We start from the raw sequence: 18768 nt of genomic DNA, 5'->3' as shown, positions 1-18768 counted from the left end.
CCTTCACTTTCTGTAACTATCCTTTCTATCTGTAACTAAGGATTCAGATAATGGTTGAGCAGTGGTTGAGCAGTGAACAGAGGGTTACATCATTGCTACAGCGTTGACTAATGATAAACATGACCCAGACAGTCTGACTTCAAAAGGGTTTGTTGGCCTCATCATGACTGGTTCTGACATCTTACATTGGCTACTGAGTGATTGTAACGTCGACTTTCAATCTGACTCACTCTTTCTACAACTCTCTCTCTCTCTCTCTCTCTCTCTCTCTCTCTCTCTCTCTCTCTCTCTCTCTCTCTGACGCTCATTTTGTCTTTCTGTCTGTCTGTCTGTCTGTCTGTCTGTCTGTCTCTGTCTGCAGGCTGGCATGAGGAGCTGGACCGGAAGCTGTCGCAGCATAGTTTGGGCGAGCTGACCAAGTTTGGCAGCAAGACCACACTCAACCGTAGGGTGAGTTCCCACACCCACACGCACGCACACACACAGACAAACACACACACACAGACGAACACACACACACACACACACACACACACACACACACACACACACATACACAGCTTCCCAGTTCTAGACTGAGTAGAGTAAGGGAGTCTTTCAGAAGAGCCCAAATGCACTCCAGCAGCCATGAGAGAAAGCACAGGCTTCAGATGAGGTGAAGAGTACAGGAAACTGAAGCATTGTTATTATTGAATCAACTAATCAACCAGTCACCAGCTATTTATTAGTCCAGAGACAGCCTTTTGATCCCAAACGGGAGATAATCCCATTCTCAGGAACTTCTCCCCCTCTCTCTGTGTGTGTGTGTGTGTGTGTGTGTGTGTGTGTGTGTGCCCTCTCTGTGTGTGTGTGTGTGTGTGTGTGTGTGTGTGTGTGTGTGCGTGTGCGTGTGCGTGCATGCGTGCATGTCTCTTTCTCCCTCTTATGAACGTTACCTTATGAAGTGTTCAGATACTTAGGTTGAATGCAGAGGCATGACTTTAGGCTGTCCCTCAGTCTTGCTGAAGTAACTAATAACTGCACACCTTCACACACACACACACACTTTTGTCATCTTATGGTCCTTTTAAGATCAAGGATCTTTGGCTGCTAAATTAATTGAGATGAGCCGTTACTAAAGTTGAACTGAGATAGGAAGCTGTCGCCTCAACACTTGAATATAAATCATATGTACGTCCTAAAGCAGCAGCTCCTGGTGATGAGTCATAGAAGTTAGGCACTGGCATTGACAGTTAGTACTTCATAGTAAGTGAGTCATGCCCAACCTCATGTTTTTATGACTTGACTAGCTTATGTGGTTTGAGGAGGTTGAAGTGATTCACGTTGGGCTGGTGTTGTGATGAAGTTCCCTGTGCTTGAGCTGACCTGTGACCTGTGGTTTGGGTCGGGTCGAGTTAGGACACGTACCGGCGCCGGCAGATGCAGCGGAGCGTCACCAGGCAGATGAGCTTCGACCTGACCAAACTGCTAGTGACTGAGGACTGGTTCAGCGACATCAGCCCCCAGACCATGAAGAGGCTTCTCAACATCGTCTCTGTCACAGGTGAGAGACGGGGAGCAAGAAACATGGGGAGAGAGAGGAAGTGGGGAGAGAGGAAGTGGGGAGAGACAGAGAGAGAGAGAGAGAGAGAGAGAGAGAGAAGATGTTGAGAAGCAGTCTCTAGAGCTGTCTTTTTAATCAATGTGTTGTCACGCTCCCTCGGATTGCATTGTGACAGTTCAGAAAAATGCAGTTTAAAAAATGACTGACAGATGATAAAAAAAAACCTGCAGACACTGGAAAAGGGAACAAATGCAAAAACAGACTAGAAAAGATGTGTGGGATGCAGGGGAATATGGAGGTAACCATGACAATTATGCTGTTATTATTTAGTCATAAATGTTGCCACTGTAATGGATCCTATAGCACCCCTTAACTGGTGTCCTTGTTACCAAGGTCGACTGCTGCGGGCCAATCAGATCATGTTTAACTGGGACCGGCTGGCCTCCTGGATCAACCTGACAGAGCAGTGGCCCTACCGCACCTCCTGGGTCATCCTCTTCCTGGAGGAGACCGAGGGCATCCCAGACCAGGCAACACTCAAGACCATTTACGAGAGGTTCGCACACACACACACACACACACACACACACACACACACACACACACACACACACACACACACACACACACACACACACACACACACACACACAGATACAACACAACTCACACACTGATACCACACTACACAGACACCACTGATGCAACAGACACATACACAGATGTATGGACATACAGTACATCATATATGTACACACATACAGTCTTGAGAATGCTGTGTGTGCGATTTTCTTGGTGTGTGAAGTTGCCATAACTTTCGTTACTGAATGGTTCAAACTTTAGTTTTTCTGATGAGAATGTTGAAAGGGGCCACCAGAACAATCTTAGTTGTTTGTTAAAATTAGTCACGCCAGAAATTATACTCAAACATTGTAAACACTGTGAACAATGACATAATTAAGATGTCCTTTGGCTGGAGCCTTTCATAAGACTAATTTCATTTCATTGTCTTAACATCATTGCAGTGGTTTAATTACACTAATCTTCTGGTATATTTTCTGTTATACCAAACAATTCCTGATTAATTTGAACAATGCCACAAACTGTCATTTCATCTAATTAAGAATTATTACACTAATATAATGATGCAAGGACAGCCTAGTTGTAATTAGTTTTAGAGAGACAGAATTAAGAACTATTTTCATTTATTTCATACTTTCAGAAGTTAACTGATTCTACTAATTAAACTACAACAGCAGCCACTATAATATGGCATTGCCATTGTCTGCAACACACATTTCAATGACAGCCTGCAAAGAAAATTCCTGCCTAAATTATATTTTCCTCAGAAGGCAACCACAAAAATCTTTTTTTGAGCGAGCAGAAGAAAAAAACCCAGAAAAAAACCCCCTGGTTTATATTTAAGGAGAGGGTTTATACAGAAGTTGAAGTCGTTTTTCCGGAAAAGGCCATAAGTCTCCTTAAGTGAAACCATCTGAGTTCAGTTCTGTCAGTGTGTGAAGCAGCGGACGATCCAAGCAGCTCTGCATAAGGCATAAGGCGCTAATCTCACCATGTGTTGACTCTGGACACACACCCACAGTGCCCCTTACGACTGCACACAATGCTCCGGTTCAGTGGACCCTTTCTTCTGCGGTTCAGAACCACACGGGGTCCAAAACTAGAACCAGGGGAAAGTCCTCCGAGGTGCCAGGTCCTGTCGGCTGTCAATAAAGCTATCGGCTCCTTGTTTCTTCTGGAATGTTCTTTGCACCTCGTTCATCTCCTGTGTCACACACTCACACAGTCAGAGCTGAGTTCTCAGCCAGGGCTCACAAATCTGACTGTGTTGAAGGAGACCGATCGCCCTGGCAACGGCTACCTGACAGGCCGGAACTACATTAAATGTGGAAATCTGCTTTTGTGACCTTTGAGATTAATGTCTGGCGTGTCGTTTTTTATGGGTGAATAATGGAGAGGCAATATTTTGTCTGTCATCACCTCATCTTGTCTATAAATCAGGTGTAGAGGTTAACAAGGAAATCTCATAAAATAGGAATCGATAGAATGTAGATCTATTTAATGGGGAGCTTTTTTGCTTGTGAAATAAAATACATGTACGTGTGTGTGTGTGTGTGTGTGTGTGTGTGTGTGTGTGTGTGTGTGTGTGTGTGTGTGTGTGTGTGTGTGTGTGTGTGTGTGTGTGTGTGTGTGTGTGTGTGTGTGTGTGTGTGTGTGTGTGTACCATTGTGCCTCCACTCCAGGATCTCCAAAAACATTCCTACCACCAAAGATGTGGAGCCACTGCTGGAGATTGACGGCGACGCACGCAGCTTCGAGGTGTTCCTGTCGTCACGGACGCCAATTCTCGGCGCCCGTGACATCAAAACCTTCCTCCCCTGCACCATCAACCTTGACCCCAAACTCCGTGAGATCATCGCAGGTGAGTGGCCCACTAACCGGAACCTATGGGATCCCCTATAGACAGTAATGCGTATTGTCCCAATAGTTGAAAATAGATAGTGCTAACATATACTCCTTAATCTCTGTATAAAAAACAATGTTAATATTGGCCTAACTACTGTGCACATATATATCGTGTAGGATATAGGACTCATCCACTTACTCTGTATGTTTTCTGTAAATGCTTTTCCTTCTGCACTTCTGGTTAGATGCTAACTGAATGTACCTATACTTTTCACAATGATTGTAAAGTTGGGTTTAATCTAATCTAATTTAATCTAATCTAATGCAGCAGACAAAACTAGTTTGCCACTGAAGGTGCTGTATGGAGTAGGTGCTCTTCTGTTTTCTGCTGAAGTGTTTATGGTGCTGCGCTGGGAAGGGTTGATTTGTGAATCATTTGTGGTTGTTTTTACTGGAACGGAATGGAGCTGGAATGATTTCCCCCTTCTATTAAAAAAAGACTTTACGAAGCGTACGGACAGTAAAGCAGGAGCCGACGTGCAGTGAACGCGACCGGAGCAGCGGCTGCGACTGACGAGGCTTTTAGCGAGCCTGTGGTCGAGGTTCTGGAACGCGAGCGAACGGAATCTTATTTAGAAATGCCAATAAGGGCCGGAGAGCAGGCGAACGCTATGTTAATCAAAGCCAACTGTTGCTGTTGCTCTCTCCCATCGCACTGACTGCTCTCTCTTCTCCTCGTTTGTCTCTCGTTTCCTCTCTCCTCCCCCTCCCCCCTCCAACGTCCATCTCTCCTCTGGCCTGATATTCTGCGCTTCAACCTTTCCTCTCCTCTACTCCTGTGCTCTCCATCTCTCATTTCCTGTGCTGTTTTGTCATGGTCACCATCCATATTCATCTCTCTACTCATATGCCTCTTCTCCCCGTTCTCTCTCCTTTCTTTTCCTGTCCTCTGTAACTCTGCATCCTTCTCTTCTCTTTTCTCATTCCCACTCCACTCTCTTCCTTTCTTGTCTCTCCTCCCAACCTTTTCTTCTCCTCTTACCCCTCTCTTTCCTCCCTTCTCATCTCTTCTTCCTCTTCCTCCTACCTTTCCCTCCCCCCACCCCCATCTCCTCCCTCCCACTTTCTCCTCTTGTCCTCCCCTTCTCTCTCTTTCTCCTTTCCTCTCCTCCCTCCTCATCCTCTCCTCCTCTCCCTCAGATGTGCGCGCGGCACGTGAGCAGCTGAACCTGGGCGCGGTGCCCTACCCGGCCATCCCGCTGCAGGAGGTCGCTCCACGGCCCACCTCCGTCTACAGCCAGCAGTCGTCCATGTGCTCCCCCAGCGCCTCCTACACAGGGCCCTTCAACGCGCCCCCCGCCATCTCCCCGCAGCCCCACAGCAGCTACTACAGTGGCATGGCTGGACCACAGCACCCCTTCTACAACCGGGTGAGTCTCTCACACACACACACACACACACACACACACACACACACACACACACACACACACACACACACACACACACACACACACACACACTCACATACACACACACACACACACATGCACAAAACTATACCCAATCACTCAGCTACTCAGTCATGAGCATATACACACAGGGGGTTCACAAACACAGATGTGCACCGTAACTCTGCTAACAATCTCATTTACACACACGGGCCTCCCTCACTCCCTCACTCGCACTCAGGCAACACACGTGCAATAGCAGACACACACAGCTCAGCTTCACCTGTGAATCACAATCAGAACACACGCACAGACACACACACACACACACACACACACACACACACACACACAGACACACACACACACACACACACACACACACACACACACTTGGCTACACTGGAGACGTGGGACTCCTGCTTAGACCAGGATAGCACACACACAGTGGACACTCTCCCTGCCATCCGTCCACTGTTTATACCCCACGGCCCCTCTCATTTCCATGATTTCAATTTCTGAGTTAAATTTGAATCTAATTTCAATTTCTTGTTTCAGTTTTACCATTTGGTGCACGTGTATACTGTGTGTGTGTGTGTGTGTGTGTGTGTGTGTGTGTGTGTATGTGTGTGCTTGTTATGTGTTGAATACTTTACTTTGACGTCTCATTGTTTTACCATTGTGTGCTGTATGCATTTGCATATTCCCATGTGAACAAATGTGCGTGCATGCGTGTTTGTGTGTTTATAGATATATAAATGCATGTACACACACGTGTGTGTGTGTGTGTGTGTGAGAGAGAGGATGTGTGCCTCAGTTGGTTCATTGTTTGCATTAATTTCTTTTAATTTCACTCCTTAAACATTTTTCCTTTCTTCTGGTTGGGTTTGGCCCTCATCCCCACCCATACAGCCATACTTCCCCCACCATCTATACCAGCTGCCTCCGCAGTACCCTGGCAGCCCCCACCCAGTTCATGTCCTGCCTCTGCCACGCCCGTTCATTAAGCCCGCCCACTTCAGAGACCACGGCCACGCCCCCGTAAGTACGGAGTGCTAGTAGACGGTAGCCCGTAGTGACACGAGTAGACCTTAGCCGAGTTCACCGTTTAGATGTGTGTGTGGATGGAGGGATGGAGAGAAAGAAGGAGGGAGGGGGGCGAGGGGATTGTTTGTGTGAAGGTTTTTTTTTATGGTGTTGTTTTTCTTGAGCTGTTTCTTTTTCTTGCTTTGCGGATGCCTTTTTGTTCTTCAGTGCTTTCCTTTCCCTTAGCCAAGCTCCTGTCACGCAGCGCGTGGCTATTTGGGGCTGATTGAGTTTGTCACGTCACGTGTGACCGGGTTAGACTGCCTCAGCGCCTGACTGGGTGACATTCACTAGAGGAAACTTCGGGGGTTGAGTTATGTATGTGTGAGGTCTCCACACATACATAGACTCACACATACTCTATACGCTTTCACACACAGATTTCACACACCCAACAAGCATTTACACTCTCCATTTTTACACACACAAACTGCACAGAAGCGCACACACACACACATGCACTAGAAATTGCCAACTGTCCCAGATCAGTCAGGAGATAGGGAATTGACCTCACTCTTTTTGAGTGGCAATCATGTTTCACATCCTATTTGGTAGAGGGACAAGAATGATCGATAATGTTCAGCGCTCAACCCTCAGTCATGCACACACACTCACACACATACACATGAGGACAACAGACAGGCTATGCTCACTACAGTCTACCTCAGTCCCCAGTGATCACCTCTTCATCTTTCACTATTGACTGTGATGTTCTACAGGTTTACCTGCTGTTTTCTCTCCAGTGCTATGACCAAAGAGTGGTGTACATTCCCTCATGGTCTCCACACTTCTTTCTTCCTCCCTCCCTCTCTCTCTCTCTCTTCCTCCCTCTCTCTCTCTCCCTCTCTCTATCTCTCCTTCTCTATCTGTCTCTGTGTCTGAGCAGTATAAGGTACCATCTTTGAAAAAGAAGCAGGTACTGGTTCTCTTCAGCTTAAAGCTTTTATGCTCTGCTCTGCCTGCTTCGCCGCAGTTCTACCAAACACTAACCCCCCTCCACTCTGACCTCCCAACACCCCCACCGCTCTGGTGCTGCCTTTTACCCTTACTTCACACTCTCTGCATGCCTCATGGGAAATGTAGTTTCTGAACATCTGTGGGGAAGGAGGAAGTAAAAACCAGGCTTATACAATGTCAGAGTCCACTCATAGTCATAGTCCACTCTTCAGAGTACAGACTGAGCTTGTTTAATGTTATACAGCTGAACACAGTTACAACACAAACACTACCCACATGTACAATACTTTCAAAAGTATATTGATCTGTATTTTTATGTGAAAAAGTGCATAGTAGTGTATATATGTTCCACGTAGTTACTATTAAGAATACATGCTGATATGCAAAGTATTTTCAACATTGTAGTTGCAGTGAAGTGAGTATTGCTTTGTCGTCAGTGTACTCATGAACTGTAGCACAGTCTTATAGTCTCCTCCTTCCCCAACCCCCAGGCTCTAAATTCCCCCCCCCCCCCCCCCTCTTCTCATCAACGAGACTCTCCCACTTCCTGTAGAACATAGAGCGCCGCCCTATCCCTGCTCTTGTTTCCACCTCTTTGCGGAGCTGTCCGTTTCAATGATGCGGGCTGCTCACTGGCCATTGAAATGACCCGCCTCCTCCCAAGGTTCTCCAGGGAGTCGCTTCTTCCCTCGAAAGAGTTATGGCTTTTCTTTTGCTGTAGTTCCACATGATGGCGTATGGATTTGTTACATTTAACAGTTATCCGCCTAAAGATCTGCCTTCCTGCCCCTGCACCCCTAAGATATGACCCAGACCTGCTATAGATGCCCGCGGTGGGGGGGGCGCTGTCGGGTCAGGGTTGGTATCGTAGAGGAGGGGTTGGAGGGTTGATCTCCAGGAGGATGTCTGGTCACCTCTGCTGACGCTGCAGTGAGAAGATATAGCTGGCTGCCTAACACCTTCAGTCTAGTGTAGAGCTGCAGTAGTGACTAAACATCATCATTTGGAGTGTGGTTTGTTGTAACACAGCCAGGGTCAAGGTACGGACTGATAAGACTGCTTCATATACTGAACGTGGGAATAAGTCAAGACCTGAACTGACCTCCATTTTTTCGAAGGAGAGGCTTCCCTGGAAGTCATCTTAGGTCGAGGTTTTGATTTAGTCCCCGCTCAAAAGTGAATGGGTTTCATATTGTCATCAAAACAGACACAATAGGAAACATGCACTCTGTATGTGTACAGGTGGAATCAACTGTGTTGATTTTTCTATATATATGTTCTTTCAAAGATCACATAAGATCAAGTTTCTATATAGAAACTAACCGTAGGCTTGAGTAGAGTAATTTGTGAAAATGAAAGTGGAAATGGACAGTGCAGGGCCTTTGCCTGTATGGGTTCTGTTGATCTGGAACTACATGACCTTTAAACGGTACATAGTTCTTTGTGCCCATAGAGAAAGTGCTTCTTTATTTTGACATGTACTGTACCTCGTTACCCAGGAACTTATTCCTTCCAAGGGGAGTGTTAGTTTTACACTGTGTGTATTATGCATTGTGTCTGTTAACTATTGCTGACAGGATGTTGCCTATGAGCTTCTTAAGAACAGGAGTGTGAATTCACATAGAGGATTATTTAAACCTGTAGCTGAATAACACCTCTCTTGCATTACTGCTGTTTTCTCTCTACTTTTTCCCTCCGACATTCAATTAATCCGTCTTCTCTTCTGTCACATAAGGTAATTCAGAAAAGTCGACCAACCATTTGATCTTCACCGTAGTAATTCATTATGTCTAGAGTCATTTAGATTTGATAATCATAAACACACAGGGGTTAATGCCGAAATCAGCCATGCATTGCAAGTACTGGGTTTGATTGTGTGTTTGTGTTTGTGTGTGTGTGTGTGTGTGTGTGTGTGTGTGTGTGTGTGTGTGTGTGTGTGTGTCTCTGGTATCAGGGTTCTGCTTCAGTTGTGTCGGGAACACCAGGCATCTTACTGAGCTCGATGAACACAGACGCTGTGTGTGAGCGCATCAAAGTCATGGAAGGGATTGACCAGAGCCTGCTGGCCCAGTACACTGCCACCATAAAGAAGGTACTGTCAGTGTGTGTCTATGAAAGAGATGTGGGGGGGGGGGTGTTGAGTGAGTGCTACAGGTTACAGGACACAGAGAAATTGAAGGAGCAGGAAACAGTTGCTAAAGTTAGAAATAAAAAGGGAAGACAGTGACAGTGTGTGTGTGCGTGTGCGTGTGTGTGTGCGTGTGTGTGTGCGTGTGTGTGTGTGTGTGTGTGTGTGTGTGTCCTCCCCAGGCCAACGTGAACGGTAGAGTGCTGTCTCAGTGTAACCTGGACGAGCTGAAGAAGGAGATGAACATGAACTTCGGCGACTGGCAGCTCTTCAGAGGAATGGTGAGTCTGACCTCCTGACCTCTCATCCCTGAACTTTAACCTTGTCTATGGGAGATTATATGTGTGCTGTGTTCCTTGTGTTTTTTTCAACACCACCAACATTAAGGCCATGTACTATTGATCTCATGTGTTAAGGATTTACCAAGTGTGGACGGTTTAGCATTTCTCTGAGTGAACCTTAACACAAATTATGTTTGATGACACTAGTAATGTAGTAACTTTTAATAATGTTAATTTGCGTATAAAATGTTACACCACCCTCAGTGACCGCTAGTGTGCTTGCTCTTCCAGGTCCAGGACCTTCGCCACGTGGAGAACCATGTGCTCCAGGAGGAGGCGTGCAGCGAGCAGGGCAGCGCGGTGGGGCACCCCGATCCCGCGAGACGCGCCCCGGCTCCACCGCTCGCCGGAGCTGCACCCGGCCACCAGGACATTTACAGCTTCAACCTCAGCTTCGAGGAGCTCAGCAACGTGGGCCTGGAAGAACCGCCGCGGCTTGCCAACCCGCCATGGACCGTGAGTGCTCCCTGCTTTACCGCTTCTGCTTCAGCCGAAATATATAATATTCCAAATATAGTATATATCCACGCCTTGTGCGTTATTTAGAACAAATAAGATCTGATTCCATATAAATTACAATAGAAACTTGTTTTAAAACTAGTCAGTACCAAAGGGTACAGGAGGGGGCAGTATTTAATCAGTGTTGGATCATGATGGAAGTCAAGGTGAGACCAGTGGAAACATGGAGTCTCTTCTTCTCATCTGCGCTCCCTCTTTTTTTACTTGTCTCGCTCTCTCTCTCCTTTTCTTCTCCAATGTGTTACTTATCTTTTTTTCTTCTCCTCTCTCCATCCCTTGATCTTTCCTTCTCTCCTGGGCAGGCCACCACCCACCGCACCCCCAGCATGTCCAGCCTGAACTCCCAGGAATCCTCCAACGACATCTGCAAGCTGACGGACAAGCAGCAGGCCGAGTACCGCAATGCCTACCAGGAGTACATCGCCAGTATGGCCCAAATAGAGACCGCTACCATGGGGGGCGAGAAGACGGCCCCGCCCCACCCCAGCCAGTTCACCAACTCTGGCGCCGACGACAAGCTGAAGGACAAGATCTCCAAACGCGGAGGAGGAAGTGGTGGCGGAAGCAAGGGGTCGTCGGACGCGACCGATTTCAACAGCGCCGACGCTGCCCCGCTGGATCCGATCACGGAGGAGGACGAGAAGCTCGACCCCGGGTCGGCCCGGAGCCTGCTGCGCCGTAAGAGTTCTACGGAGCGGAACGAGAGGAGCGGGCTGTTCCAGGGCGCGGCCGACCTGAAGCTGAAGGCCGGGGGGGGTGGCGGGGGCGGCTCGCGCTACCAGAAATTGACCAGCGACGACGAGGAGTCCGAGGAGTCTGACCAGGGCCCAGTGCCGAAGCCGGGAGCGGGGTGCCCCGACGGCCAGAAGCCCGCGACGGAGTCCGACCCCAAGGCGAAGGACTACCTGTCCGACAGCATGCTGGACAAGAAGGACTCATCCGACTCGGGGGTGCGGTCGAGTGAAAGCTCGCCCAATCACTCACTGCAGGACGAGGAGGCGGACCTGTCGCAGCTGGAGCAGGCCAATCTGATCGAGCTGGACGTGGAGGGCGTGGCCCGTAAGCGTGGCGGAGTCGGTGGCTGCAGCAGTGGCGCCGGCGACATTCCCAGCAGCCTCAGCGGCCTGCACGACCCGGCGGTCCGCATGTCCATCTGCTCGGAGGCCAGTTTTGCCAGTAGTCCCGAGGAGAGCTGGCCCAGCTCGCGCAACTACAACCTCAACCGCACGCCCAGTAACACCACCCTCAACAACAACACGAACGCCCAGCGTAGCGGCACAGGCAGCAGCGGAAGGCCGGCCGGGGAGAACGCCCCCACTTCTAACACCTCCGGAGGCGGCGCCATCATCAAGCCCTCAGGCACTACCGGATCCGGCTCCACTACGGGCCTGCAGAACGAGAACGTGCGCGTGGTGCACATGAAGAGGGGGCTCAACCCGGGAGATCCCCCCGAGATCACCACCGTCTCCTGCGACACCGTCACCTTCGGAGAAGAACGCGAGAGCATCCTGTGATCACCCTCCTCGAAGATTACTGACGTCGGAGGAGTGTTGACCGACAACCCCCAACCACCCACCATACGTTGTTATGTGGTGCATGATGGATGTTTAGCTATAGGAACTTAACCTGTGCAGTAGTAGTATAAGTAGAACATGGTCTGCATAGCTAGTTTGTGGTTTTAACACTGATATTCTGTGATGACTGCTTCTACAAATAAGCCTTATTTTCTACATTAGTTCATACATTACAGTGCTGCTGTTCTGTGTACTGTACCAGTATTCACTCCTGTTGTGTTTGTCCTTTGAATTACGACTGATGCATGCTAATTGTGACAGTGAGTCGTTTTTACTGTTAGATCTCAACGATTCTAACTGTGCTTTGTAGCACATCTTAGAGCCACCCTGCTATGTTAAAATGTTGCTATTGGACAACATTACTGAAACACATTAAAGTCATAAGCTACAGTGAGATTATATGTTTGCCATTAAGTATTGTGAACGTCTCGTCTCCCGCAGACCAGTAGCACTTGAAGTTTAGAATCGCATGCAATTGTTCCGTCCTAAAGCTTGCATGTATGTTATTTATTGTACAGTCTTTAGGGCACACATAGGATAATGCATGCACTGGTGGATGGTTCTGTGCATTTAAAAACCGTGTGTTCAATGTTAAATGTGGTGTTTTTAAGTTTGTTGTCAAAAAATAAATGGCCTATACGTATAAGTGTGTCTTTGTGAATTATTTATGATGTTAAAAAACAACGATTATGATTGACTGCTGGACACTAATGTAGTCAAAAATGTAAAACAAAAATTTGATTCACGCTAAGAGTTATGACAGATCATTCATTATCGTGCGTAATCATGTTGCAGAAATTGGGCACATTTTATTAGCGACGTTAAAGGCCCATTCACAAATTTCGTATGATTCATATCACATAGGATTCGTGTTATGCCATAAAAGCGCAGGCGGGCGGCAGTGTTGGTCCCAATCTGCAAAACACACCACCGGAAAAGATACAATATAATCCGTTATAACCGGCCGAGCACCGGCTGCTCAGTGAGATGTTTCTGTGTAGATTATAAAACCTGGCGTCTATAGGTCTTGTTTAGTATCCTCATATTATCGTGCTCATTCAGATGTGAATATTCTAATAAAAACAACAAGGTAACCTCTAATATTTAATTTATTTAGTATAAAAGTGCCATTTACAATGTCCATTCTAAAAATTTGCAACGTAATAAACACCACTGTGTTTTATGCAAATGACAACAATCTTCGAACATGCACGTTCAGGGTCTGTTTACGTCTCTGCTCATCATGGTTATAGAGATATGGAGATAATTTCGCAAACTCGTGGACTCTTCCAGCTCTGTCTTAACAAAAAAAGACAAGAGCTGCTTTTACAGGCTCGTTTTTTCTTTTCTCCTCTCCTAGTCGATTCATTTGCTTCTGTTGTGTGAAAAACGAGAGAGATCTTCCTTTGGAAGAAAGAATATCAGGTCCGTAGATAAATACCACACACCACATAGAATGTCTTTATCGCCGGTCTTGAGGAAATCCTTGTCAGCTCAGACGAATTCCAGGCATAAAACGAAGGAAACGGACAAAGAAAAACAGAAATAGGTCCTGTTTTCTTCGTCTAAACCTCACACCTGCAAAAGATCCAGAGAAAGAGGCGTGTTTAGAGAGGGAAAGAAGACAGATCCGGACAGAGTGGCGCCAGGGAGGAAGCCACAGTTCTATCTCAGGTTTTTTTTTAAACATCAAATCAAACAATGAGATAGTGGGCAATTCGAGACCAGATGTACAGGGTTATTCTTGAAGTACACGGTGAGAAGGCGTGGAGTATTTAAATGTTTTTATGTAACTGGCGCCGACATTGTCTACACACATTCTGGAATACAGTTCAGACAAGTTGGGTCTAATTCTGATCACAACTGCGTGGCTGAATAGAATTCCATTAAAGCTCATGTCATCGTAGCCAATAAACCTGAGTTGAAAACACCATCATTATTGAATTACAGCGTCCTGTTGGGATTTTTGCTGACAAGGCTATGTAGGCCTATTTATGTGTATTGTTTTTCTACTGTGATTTGTGTAGGTATGTTTGTGAGTTAAGTTAAGTGTATAAGCTACTGGATGACCTCAATTTCCCTCGGGATTAATACAGTATCCATCTATGTATCTATCTTATACGTGAGAAAAGCATTTTAGTGGCTGAAAACCTACCCCTCAGCGAAAGAGCGCTCGACTCTCATCGGTGGTAACTTCTGTGGAAAGTTCCTTGGACTAGGAATAAGACAAAAATAATGTTATGATAAAACATATCGAGGAACAAACCTCACGGGAAATTGTTTAAACATTTGTACCCTATCCCTACTGAACCTAAAACTATTGTCCTTAAGAGGCTTCGTGTGAACATGCAACAAATGCAAGCAGCCTATCTAGTAGATACACGGTTGGTACAGTGTACTGTTGGTACAGTTGGTACTATTTTGATATTTGGGTTACATTTAATAAACATGTCTTCACCTGTATTGAGATGATGCTGACTTCAGTGTTGGTAAGTGGGGTCCTGGTGGTCGACATCTCTTGCCTCTGCTGGTGCTGCTGGTGCTGCTGCTGCTGTTGCGGCTTCGGCTGTCGGCTCACCAGCGCGCTGGAGCTGGAGTCCAGTGCAATCTGAAGATCCAAGATGTAGTCAATGACGTGCTGAAGGATCTCCATCTTACTGACGCTCTTGTTCTGGGGCAGACTGGGCACCAGCTCCTTCAGCTTAGTGTAGCAGTCGTTCATGTTGTAAAGCAAGCTGAGGGCATCATCCATGGTGGTCTTGTTCCGAGAGATTGCGGCGCTGTGATCCGATAAAAGAGGGGTAGTCCTCCGCAAAGACGTAACTGGAGTTATCGCCTTCATAATGTTTAATCAACCGAGTGAATGATACCGTGTCGCAGTGGGTCCCTCTCTCCCGCAACAAATAATCCTAATGTAAGAACGTTACGCTGCGTTTATATAGCAACCGAATGGGGCTTGATGCGCAGGTCAGATGTGAGACTCGATTGGTTGCCACTGCATTGTCAATCGTTGGCTACGCATATGATCATTGGTGTAAAGGTTGAACCACTCCCATCCACACCTTCCGCATTTTTCACCAGCGGCGTGGTAGTGTGTGGGCACACAGATGTGAGGGAATGAGGGTTATCATCCGCGCTAAACCAGGCTCCAAGTCCCTTGTTTAGCTTGTGTTGTGTTTTTTATGTTAAGCATAGTAGACGATCAGCCTACGACTCCACGGACGCATTCTAAGGCTTAAAAGTTCCACAATTCATTGTGCTCTGTTTTGACATGGTCCAGGTCTAAAAATGCCTCAAGGCCAGTGAACATGAAATTTAAATACACGATAGGCCTAATGCCTTCAACTTGCCAATGCATCATTATCTCTGTAAAATGTTTTTTTTTTTTTTTTTAACAATGTTGACCACATTGTGATAACCAGTTAAAAACATGTCATTAACATTGAGCTTACTCTGATGGGATTAGATTAAAAATAGGGGGGGGGGGGGGCGTTAGTTGTAACACTTTGCGCACTTTTTGTCTCGCTGTAAAAAATAAGTTAAATTTTAACAACTTAAATTTTAACAGATGCAACATACATATTCCGTCTCTATATTGACTTCACATTCGCTTCAAGCACATGTGCCTTACTTTTTCTGTCATTTTCATCTAAAAGCAGCGAGCGCCTTGGCGACAGCTGTAAGGTGTCGGGGAAAGTTGTCATAGTGGCCGAGGACAATTGTAACATGCCAGTTTGAGGGGTAATGTAACATTTACGGCAACAGCCATGCATTATTCGAATAGTGGTGGATGAAGGTTTTTTCCCCCTGTAAATTGTAGTCTACATAGAGATTGTTTTCAAAATGCCAACGAGATAGTCGATTACAAAACAAGAGTGTCACATTTCCGCAAAAGTGGCCTATTTCACTCGCTAACTATTGTAATGCGTGTTACAATTGAACATACCATGCTGATACCATCGCACATGTTGTCTGCTTCATAGCATTATGTTAGACACGAGCTGAGAAATTAAGCAAGTTACAAATGCCTGCATGTTACAAATCTACCTGGTCTCCCCTACCTTGATTGTAGATTAGAGGGTGAATACTTTTGTAATTTGATAATTCTGCATATGCATCTGTGAGCTAAATAAAAACAGCCTGCATCTGTGCGCAATTTGCAGGACACTGAGCTCCACTGTGCCCAGCTTCGGTGTTGACTTGGCACGCTTTTGTAGCGCGCAGGCAACCCTGCTGTAAGCGCGCACCGCAAGCCCCCGGTTCTGCCGCCTCTCTGGCGCCAGGCTCGTGACGTCACCCATTCACAGTAACCCCCGGAGCCTGGCCTTCCGGCGCCACTCGGACGGCCGCGAGGACTTCTCCACAGTAGGCTAGTCACAGGCGGTGAACGCGCTCCTATCATTTATGCTTTCTTGGCTGGAAATTTAATTTATCAAGGTCTGTTTCCCAGCACTGCTGTGCGTCCATGGAAACATTTCAGTTCTGGGTAGCTTACTGTCAAAAGTTCTTAATGAACTTTAAGCATGGTCTATCAAGAACTGTGCAGATGCGGAGAGAAAGAATGCACATGCACTAAGCAGCTTTACACTGTGTTATCAAGACATTTCTGTGTTTGGAAAACATGGCTGCGTGAATGGTTCTTGTCCTTCCTTGACCACGGCCAATCAGTGATGGACAAGAGACTAAACTGACACCAGATCAGAGAGGTCGTCCAGCTTCAAGAGGGAGTAGGTTTGTCCTGATCTTTTACACCCTCCTGTCCCCTTAAAAAAGGCAGAAAAACTAGGCAAAGTACCCTTACCAAGTTACACATTTGAATTAACTGCACATATACCGATAAACATATGTATGTCGTCTTCCGTGTGTGTGTGTGTGTGTGTGTATGCCATGCAGCACATCTATGTCCATGTGTCCATTTATGCCTTTTCATATATAGTTTTGCATAAATTGTGTGTGTGTGTACATGTGTGTGTGTCATGTGTGCAAAAACAGACATAGAGGGAATGCATCTTGTGAGTCGTGAGGTGCCAGTCTCCATGGGCATCTGGTTCTTCTGGGGGTTGCTGTGTGCCCATGAGTGCCCAGCACAGGTCACAGGGAGTCGGGTATCAGCCCAATATTCTTTCCAGTCCTCAGCTGCAGCACCAGGAAATGTGAGAGACAGAGGGAGTTTTCTCCACCGAAGCCCTGTTGTCGCCGTGCCAACATCCAGTGACTCGACATTCTGGGTGGTGTGGTGGGGGATCATGGGGTTGTATTTTCTCCAGTGCTATCACATGGATCGGCCTGTGCCATTCTGAATGTGTGTGTGTGTGTGAGGGGCATTGGTGCGTGTTCATGACTGTGTTTATGAGTGTGTTAATGATTCTGTGTGTGTGTTTTTGGGGGTCGGTACTGTGTCTGTGCTTGCAGGTGTGTGTTTATGTGTGTGTGTGTGTGTGTGTGTGTGTGTGTGTATGTTTTCCAGGAGGACAGAGCACAACTCCTGGGCCATTCGGCAAGGTGCCATGGATTTGTTGGCAAAACGCAGAAATATTGTCTAAACTTGTCATATTATTTTGACCACACATGCTTAAGTAATCCCAGGACAATATCTGACTCATTCCACTAAACTAAAGCAATAAAGGAATGGTTGACTCATTACTGTGTTCTCTCTTTCTATACGTACTCCCTCTCTTTCTCTTTCCCTTTCTCTCTCTTTCTGTTTCATCCTCTTTTTCTCCCTGTCTTTCTCTTTTTCTCTGTTTCTCCCACTCTCTCTTGCTCTCTATTTTCCCTCTCTCTCTCTGTGTTTCTCCTTCAATCTCTCTCTCTCTCTCTCTCTCTCTCTCTCTCTCTCTCTCCTTGAGGCTACACAGCAGCACACTCACTCACCACAGTAAACGGAGTACAGTATTAACGCATCGCGGTGCTAAGAGGATTTGCCGGTGACCTCTGACGGGCAGCGCGTGACCTTGCGGAGCGTGTGTAACCGATGCCTGGTGTGCCTCCGCTCACCTGTCTGAGCCCTGCCCAGCTGTCTCCCGCCAGCCAACCTGCGCAAACTGTCAGCTACGCTTACCAGCTAGAGAGGGCACTGAAAGGGGAGGGAGGGGAGTCTCCTTTCCTCTGGAATGAAGGTTAAAAATTTGGTTTGTGAAGCTCCATTGTGGAGGAGGAGGTGTGTAGTGTGGTAAACATCTCCCTAATGAAATGCGCTAAAATTAATGAATGGAATGGAATAAAATGGTAAAGCTTGTTTTATTTCTGGGTATAACCTCTCTATTGGTATGCCATCTAGCAACCCCCCAACCCCCCATTCTCTTTTCCTACCTTCCCTCTCCATAGCTTCCTACTCTCCTCATTCTACCTTCCTCCTGGGATGCACTACCCCCACCCACCTTTGATGTTTTGCTCAAGGTTTCCTCGTTATAAAATGAAGCGTTTCCTCCCCCTATAGGCCTGGTCTTTGTCAGTTTAGGCCTTGGTTTTGTTATCAGGGCTTTGTGACGAATGCTACAGAGACGGCTTTCAATTGAATCAATGTTCTTACATGAAATTTTAAGTGTAGGGACAGGGAGAGTCCTCTCACATTAACGAGTATAAAGCAAACCTTGGAACATCTAAACAGCCATCCTCACCGACTTCATCAAACAATACACAGAGGTTACACCTATCTACGACACCCACACACACACACATAATGTTTCTGATTACTGGCCCCCTTTCTTCCCATTTAGCGCTGTCTCCTCTGGTACGGCCA

At 46.7% G+C, this 18768-nt stretch overlaps 2 protein-coding genes across 5 annotated transcripts in view; one reads left to right on the top strand and one right to left on the bottom strand.

The window, feature by feature from the left end:
• kidins220b (kinase D-interacting substrate 220b) overlaps positions 1 to 12669 on the top strand; it is a 27326-nt gene extending 14657 nt beyond the window's left edge. The window contains exons 20-30 of one of the 4 annotated variants that reach the window (XM_031581177.1): positions 362 to 450; positions 1399 to 1543; positions 1937 to 2099; positions 3808 to 3986; positions 5171 to 5400; positions 6334 to 6462; positions 7394 to 7423; positions 9419 to 9556; positions 9775 to 9873; positions 10165 to 10389; positions 10755 to 12669. In XM_031581177.1, the coding sequence (XP_031437037.1) occupies positions 362 to 450; positions 1399 to 1543; positions 1937 to 2099; positions 3808 to 3986; positions 5171 to 5400; positions 6334 to 6462; positions 7394 to 7423; positions 9419 to 9556; positions 9775 to 9873; positions 10165 to 10389; positions 10755 to 11966 (2639 nt within the window). In that variant the 3' untranslated portion in view covers positions 11967 to 12669. The remainder of the gene's footprint in view (positions 1 to 361; positions 451 to 1398; positions 1544 to 1936; positions 2100 to 3807; positions 3987 to 5170; positions 5401 to 6333; positions 6463 to 7393; positions 7424 to 9418; positions 9557 to 9774; positions 9874 to 10164; positions 10390 to 10754) is intronic. The other 3 variants (XM_031581178.1, XM_031581179.2, XM_031581180.2) reach the window with 3 other exon arrangements.
• A 448-nt stretch (positions 12670 to 13117) lies between these two features.
• Positions 13118 to 15496, bottom strand: LOC105907335 (DNA-binding protein inhibitor ID-2-like). Its single transcript, XM_012835648.3, has 3 exons — positions 14485 to 15496; positions 14182 to 14241; positions 13118 to 13604 (listed from the first exon to the last, which is right to left on the bottom strand). Exons 1-2 carry the CDS (start codon positions 14866 to 14868, stop codon positions 14185 to 14187), a joined length of 441 nt encoding a protein of 146 aa, XP_012691102.1. The 5' UTR covers positions 14869 to 15496; the 3' UTR covers positions 13118 to 13604; positions 14182 to 14184.
• Positions 15497 to 18768: the final 3272 nt, after the last annotated feature.

Source organism: Clupea harengus, chromosome 15 (genome assembly GCF_900700415.2).
Source record: "Clupea harengus chromosome 15, Ch_v2.0.2, whole genome shotgun sequence".
NCBI classification, from domain to species: Eukaryota; Metazoa; Chordata; class Actinopteri; order Clupeiformes; family Clupeidae; genus Clupea; species Clupea harengus.
Note: the sequence above shows the minus strand (reverse complement) of the source record. Positions and strands in the feature narration are given on the sequence as shown.

What these genes read in the sequence shown, in the direction of transcription:
- LOC105907335 (XM_012835648.3), bottom strand. Translation starts at nt 14,868, where the DNA reads ATGAAGGCGATAACTCCAGTTACGTCTTTGCGGAGGACTACCCCTCTT. An exon ending in TCAGCATCATCTCAATACAG is followed by an intron (nt 14,242 to 14,484) that starts GTGAAGACATGT and finishes TCTTATTCCTAG; the next exon opens with TCCAAGGAACTTTCCACAGA.